Genomic DNA, 7365 nt, shown 5'->3' with positions numbered 1-7365 from the left:
GAAGACAGGAAATAAGTTATCTAAACTCAAGTCATCATATGCTTGCTGAATGAACAAGAATATCTCAGCAAAATGATCAGTTTAAGGAGATGCTCTAAGACAATGTAAATATGATTTTTTCTAACAATTAGGGTCATTAAAGTACAATGAGATGCCATAAGAAAGAGCCAGAAAATGGGATAGGTCCACAGAAGAAATAGATACAGACTGAATAGAGAGAAAATTATATTCCTACAATTCTTATTCTTAAATTGAAAAACTACAAAAATTGGAAAACTTTTAGTTTTACTAGATATCTAAAATAGAAGTCAGAAGACCTGGACTTAACTCTGTTTTACTTGCTTCTTGATTCATCATTGAATCTAATCATTCAGCCCACTTGGTCTGAAATGTATATCATTTGAAAGCAAAAGAAATATTCAGTTGAAATACACTACATGAGATAAGAGATTAAGCGATAATATAGCACTTGGATTTATACTTAAAAGAAGTCTAGACTTAGACTTTTTCTATGGTATTAAGAGAAAGAACTGGAAGAAGTAATCAGAGTTCACAAAAACAATTCTCTATTCAGTGGGAAAAAAAGGATGGAATTCTTCAGCAAAAACTGAGTAAACATTTGTTGTGCTTTTGAAAGACGGACTAAAATCATATGAGAGAAGATGTCAGATTAAGGCTGACAAAGATTTATATGTAATTCAAATTTTAGCAATAAAAGAATGCATAGTGAACAATGATGGAGCACAGTAGGAAAAAAGATACCCAAATTTTCAATCCCTTATTGTATTTAAATGGAAAACAGTTATTGATCTACAAATAAATATGATGTAAGTATACTTCTTGCTGTAATCATCCGTATGTATATGTTAAACAGTCTGTTTTATTGCCATGAACATTTTATAAATATATGTAAAATTCTTATTCGGCCAAAAATTTTTGTGAGGGCAGATGTCAACTGTTATAGCTTTACCATAACTGTGTAATTGAATGTTTTTTAACGTACTTCAGTGACAATTAAGGAGCCCTGGTAGCATAGTGAGGTAAGCATTGGGCGGCAAACTCACCAACAGCACCACAGTTAAAAGATCAAAGACTGTCTGCTCCCTAAAGGACAGACTTAGAGTTGACTTGACGGCAGCAGGTTAGTTACAATTAAACTTTTTCAGTTTACTGATATTTGTCCCATGATATAAAAACAAAGAGCTCTAATTACTGCTAATCTTCCTTCCATGTTTTATTCCATTCATGTTCATCCTTATCCAACTCTGTCTATGTTAATAACAGCTAGGTAAAGGAGTGCTGGTGTGGCGCTGTGGGTTAATGGGCCAGACTGCAAAGCCATTTAAACTGCAAGGTCGGCAGTTCAAACTCACCACCTGCTCCTCGGAAACCCTATACAAGGTCGCTATGGGGCAGAATCGACTCAATGGCACTTAACAACAACAACTAGGTATAAATCACTGTCTTACACCTTAAAGTATGAATACACCCATTTTGGAATCCTGGTGTGGCACTGTGGGATAAGCACTGGACAGAAAGGTCAGTTTGATCAGAAAGATGCATTTCAAACCCACCAGCTGCTCCTCGGAAACCCTATACAGGGTCGTTATGAGTCGCAACCAACTTGACGGTAGTTAATAACAACAATAACACACCCATTTTAGAGGGGAAAGAAAGATAAGACTCAGAGAGCTTAAGAATCTCATTATAGAGCACAGAGCTAGATGTGACCAAACCAGTAATATAAGACAGGTTAGTGATGCTTAACACCTGCTGTATTTTCCCCATTAAGTCACATTAAGTGATGTCAGTGATGAAGATAGGAGGAAAATATCAATAGAGAATTCTAAAGTGTTTCTACTTGCCAAGTAATGTTTTCTATTTTTCTATTTTATCTCAGCAACTTGTCCACTGCAATATGACTATGTCTTTTTCTGAAGTAATGAACAGTTTGTAAGTTTTCTTTGTTTTATATGAGAGGATAAGGAGGTTGTAGAATTTTGAAAAGAGGAGAAAACAGAATATTAATGAGGGAAAGAGTTCCTCTAGTACCAAGACACTATTTCAACAGCTAAGTCCTTTTGGGTCTTTTGATAAGTTAAAAAAGAAAATCAATCCATCTTGTAATAACTTAGAATATTATAAAAGAAATGAAAAAAAGGCATGTTGCTTATGCCAAACCAATCTCTTTCATTCCTACTGTTTCCCCTCCTGTTTTCTTGTTTCTCTATATATTCTTGTTCTAGATATATTGGTGTTTGGGTCCCTTCCACATGCCAAATATTAATACTGTGTTGTTGTTGTTAGGTGTCATCGAGTTGGTACCAACTCATAGCTACCCTATGCACAGCAGAATGAAACACTGCCCGATCCTGGGCCAACCTCATTGTTGTTGCCATGCTTGAGTCTATCAATGCTGCCACTTGGCCAATCTATCTCATTGGGGGTATTCCTCTTTTTCTCTGACCTTCCACCTTACCAAACATGATATCCTTCTCCAGTGACTGGTCCCTCCTGACAATATGTCCAAAGTATGAGAGACAAAGTTTGGCCACTCTGGCCTCCAAGGAGCACTCTGGCTGCACTTCTTCCAACATGGATCTGTTTGTTCTTTTGGCAGCTCATGGCACTTTCAATATTCTCCTCCAATACCATAATTCAAATTTATCAATTCTTCTACGGTTGTCCTTATTCACTGTCCAGCTTTCGCATGCATATGAGGCTATTGAAAATACCATGGCTTGGATCAGGCACACCTTAGTCCTCAAACTGACATCTTTGCTCTTCAACACTTTAAAAGGGTCTTATGCAGCAGATTTGACTAATACAATATGTTGTTTGATTCTTGACTGCTGCTTCCATAAGTGTTGACAGTTGTCATTAATTATTTACAACTAAAACTTTATGCAATTTCTAAGGATGACTTGTATCCCACTATATTAAATATTAAAGAAAAATGGAAAGACTTCAAGAAAATCTAAGTACAAGATATGATTGTTATTGTTGTTATTTGTCATTGAGTAGGTTCCAACACATAGCAACCCAGTATAGGGTTTCCAAGGAGCAGCTGGTGGGTTTGAACCATGAACCTTTTGGAAAATCAGTTCATTGCCCATCCTAAAGCACCACACAAGTTTTGATAGGTGTCTGTATTTGATACATGGGAAGACAGGTTACAGAGCTTATCATTGCTATATCTCAGGGTAGCTACAAATTAATGTTTAAGGAGAAGTTCTCCCAATTATAATTCATTTACTTACTAAATAAATGGGAGATTATATACAGATGGTGATTGTCCTCATGGTAAACAATATATATATATTTAAACTGAAGAAACATGGGCATAATCGATACCCTTCTTTATAGATGTAAAAACAGACCCAGGATTTAAAGGAAGTAAAATGAACTATATTACTAAATTCCATTGCAACTAAAGTTATTCTCTCTGATTCGTTTTGTAACAACTCAAATGGACAGAAACCACAATGAATTTGTAAAGGAGATTATTTATCAACAACCTAGAAATGTCAAGTAATTCTAAAAAAATAAATAAGCAAACAATTTTATCTTATCTAGAACAAAAAAGGTAAAGACAAAAACTGTTCTTATAACAGGACTAAGAATGAGTTGATTTGTGGGATAAATTGGTAATGAAGAGAAATTAAGAGAAAGCTACAGAGACCAGAAAAGGTCACAGTCAACTTTTCAGATAGAAATCTTGTCAGTAAAAGACGCAAGGGAAAAAATAAATGCCATCTGTTAGAAGTTACATTTTCAGGTAGTAGGCTTGGAGAAAAAATAATCTTTAAAGAGAAACAAGGTCAACTGCAAACCAAGAAAGCACTGTGTTCAGTGATTAGAAACTGGACATTTTAACTTGAAACGAGAGAATTAGTCATAAAATAATATACCAACAAACAGAGCTTCAGGTGAATTCTATGGACAGCAAAGTTAAGCTCTATTCAGAGATGAAGCTGAGGGTTTCAAAGAGCATCTACTTGCATGTATTTGATGCTCCAGTTTTGTGTTTATATATTTACTTAGCATTACTAATAGTGAAAGGAGCTCTGGTAGCATAGTGGTTACGAATTGGGCTGCGAACAGCAAGGTCAGTAGTTCAAAACTATCAGCTGTTCTGTTGGAGAAAGATGAGGCTTTCTGCTCCCGTAAAGCTTTACAGCCTCGGAAACCCTGTACAGGGTCGCTATGAGTCGGAATCAACTCCACGACACATAATAACAACAACTAATAGTGAACTGGAGGATCTCCTAGGTGACACAAATTGTTAGTGTTTGGCTTCCAAAAGCTCACAACCATGAAAACATTATAGATCATAGTTCTTCTCTGTGCACAGAGATCACTATGATTCACAATTGATGCAACACAAATGGTTATGGTTGGTTTTTTGTTTTTGTGTTGTTTTTAGATTTAGCATACAGAAAATTTTTCTCTCACAGTTTAAGAGGCTAGAAGTCTACATTCAGCATGCTGGCTTTAGGGGAAGGCAGTGTCTCTCTGTCTACTCTGGGGGGAAGATCCTTGTCTCCTTTTACCATCTTTGGACCCAGAGTCCCATGGAGATCTCTAGGTATCTTGGCATCAATCTTTCTCAGATCCTAGGAGATTCTGGTGTGGCACTAGAAGATAAGCACTGGACTGCTAACCGTGAGGTCAGTAGTTCAAACTCACCAATTGCTTGTTGGAAATCTTATATAGGGTCGCTATGAGTCAGAATTGACTGAACATCACTTAACAAAAGCAGGAGATGCCACAGTGCGTGGACCCTGGGTCCAAAGGACTTGATCTGCTCCTGATTCTCCTTTCTTGGTGGTAATTGATCCCTCAAATAGTTACGGCTTTGAAAATAACTTGCTTTCCAAATGTCTGAAAAGACTATAAATTCTAAGGGATCTATTTCAGAGAAGTTGTAACAATCGGTTGGGTTGTTTATTCTCTTACATGTTGCCATAACTTGTTCATGGAATAAAAAAGAAACATTTTTCTAAGAGATATTTTTCATAAATATATTAAATTGGTTACACAGATTGTGAACCATATCTTATAGATCTATGCTTTCTGTGATAGTGCATACATGAAACATTTTATATTACAGAAAAATAATAAAACTATGTTACTTTATGAAGAAATCCACTATTAATATATCACAGTTACTTATCCAACTAGATAGTTCATTGATATTCAGTACTTAGTATCAAAGATAGAAATGGGCTGAGACAAATCCCCAAATCATTCTACCACTGTCCTGGCAAGGATTCATCGTTTCTGTGCTGTGATTTGTAAAATATCCTAAAAGTTAAAATAATTTTAAGAAAATGAACACAACTTTTATTAATATTCCCTCTTTCCATTTTCCAGATCTAATGATGAGATTCCCAGTTAATTATGTAGCTCTGGTTGCATAGTGGTTACGAATTGGGTTGCTATCCTCAGGGTCAGCAGTTCGAAACTACCAGCTGCTCCTCAGGAGAAAGATGAGGCTCTCTGCTCCCATAAATATTTACAGCCTCAGAAAGCCTGTTCAGGGTCACTATGAGTTGGAAACGATTCCACGGCACATCACAATAATAACAACAACTAAGTATAGAAATTGACTGGGAAAATAGTAGAGCAGAGCAGGGAAATTGTGTGAAAGAGAATAAAATCATATTTTCTTTAAATGATGGCAACCAGTAAGACAATGTCATTCAACCAAAACTTTAAATATGAGACTACTGAGGTTTGAAGAAGTAATGTAATATATCTAAGATTTCACATTTATTAGAGTCAGAGACAGGACTAGAACAAATCACTCTTTGTTGTTGTTGTTGTTGTTGTTGTTAAGTGTCATTGAGCCAGTTCTGACCCTGTATAGGATTTATAGACATCCTGTATAGAGTTTCCAAAGACTGGCTGGTGGATTTGAACCAGTGACCTTGTGGTTCAAACTGACATTTTGGTCCAGTGCATTACCTTGCAGCTACACACCAGGACTCCACTTTGAACTCTTATATAAAGTTTTATCTACTTTACTCCTTCCTATAACAGATTTTGAGGTGAAACTTTATTTAATTTAATTTTTGTCTATTTTATGATTTTTTTTTTCAGAGACATGCTGCGCACTAACTATTGCATACAATGGACACACAGAATCAGACCACAGTGACTGAATTTATCCTGACTGCCTTTCCTGTTCTCCAGAAGCTTCAAATTTTCCTCTTTGTGCTTCTCTTGTTTATTTATATGCTTACTCTAACAGGAAACATTGTCATCATTTCCCTAATATGGGCTGATAACCGCTTCCAAACTCCAATGTACTTCTTCCTCAGCAATCTGTCAGTTTTGGACATTCTATACACTACTTCAGTTACCCCAAAGCTGTTATCCTGTCTCCTAGTAGAGAGGAAGACCATATCCTTTGCTGCCTGCATCACCCAAACATACTTCTTTTTTTTCTTGGGGACAGTGGAGTTCATCCTCTTGGCTGTCATGTCCTTTGACCGCTATGTGGCCATCTGTAACCCTTTGCGCTATACCATCATCATGAACAGTAGAGTCTGTCTCTGGCTGGTTCTGAGCTGTTGGGTGGGAGCATTCCTGTCAGTACTATGCCCAACTATTGTGGTGTCTAGATTACCTTTCTGTTATAAAGAGATTAGTCACTTCTTCTGTGACATCGCCCCTCTGCTACAGGTCGCCTGTGTTGATACTCATTTCATTGAGATGATAAACTTCCTGCTATCGTCCCTCATCCTCCTGACCTCATTGGTGTTCACCACTGTGTCTTACACCTACATCATCTCTACCATCTTGCGCATCCCCTCAGCCCAAGGACGCCAGAAGGCCTTTTCCACTTGTGCTTCTCACATCACTGTTGTCTCCATTGCCTATGGAAGCAACATCTTCATGTATGTTAGGCCCAGTCAGAGTCATTCATTGAATTTTGACAAGGTAACTGCTGTCCTCACCACGATGGTGACTCCTCTTCTGAATCCCTTCATTTACAGTTTGAGGAATGAAAAGGTAAAGGAGGTCTTGAGAGAAGCAATCAGCAAACTTATGTCTTTATTACACAAGAGAACTTGAAACTTTATTAAACTTTGCTCAGAATGATCATTTTCAACTTTTTGCCTCCACGTGGAGAATGGTATGTTTGAAAAACAGAACTAGGGTTGCTGTTACATCAGAGGCAAATCATTGTAGTCAAAATGCAAAGAAGGCAATTCAGACATAAAGAAATAATATATTCTGGACTCTATTTTTTTATTGCGTCGCATATGGAATACTGGATTAATGGAAAAGTATTGAAGTCAGAAAATCTAAATCTTAAACCTGGTTCTAATACTTTTTAAAATCAAGTGCCACTTA

The 7365-nt window shown here is 36.8% G+C and overlaps 1 protein-coding gene across 1 annotated transcript; it reads left to right on the top strand.

The window, feature by feature from the left end:
• The first annotated feature begins 6135 nt into the window (after positions 1–6135).
• LOC102836238 (olfactory receptor 6M1-like) lies at positions 6136–7083 on the top strand. Its single transcript, XM_006833998.1, has one exon. The coding sequence runs from the start codon at positions 6136–6138 to the stop codon at positions 7081–7083; it is 948 nt and encodes a 315-aa protein (XP_006834061.1).
• The last annotated feature ends 282 nt before the right edge of the window (positions 7084–7365 follow it).

This window comes from Chrysochloris asiatica, unplaced genomic scaffold, assembly GCF_000296735.1.
Source record: "Chrysochloris asiatica unplaced genomic scaffold, ChrAsi1.0 scaffold00008, whole genome shotgun sequence".
Taxonomy (NCBI): Eukaryota; Metazoa; Chordata; class Mammalia; order Afrosoricida; family Chrysochloridae; genus Chrysochloris; species Chrysochloris asiatica.
Note: the sequence above shows the minus strand (reverse complement) of the source record. Positions and strands in the feature narration are given on the sequence as shown.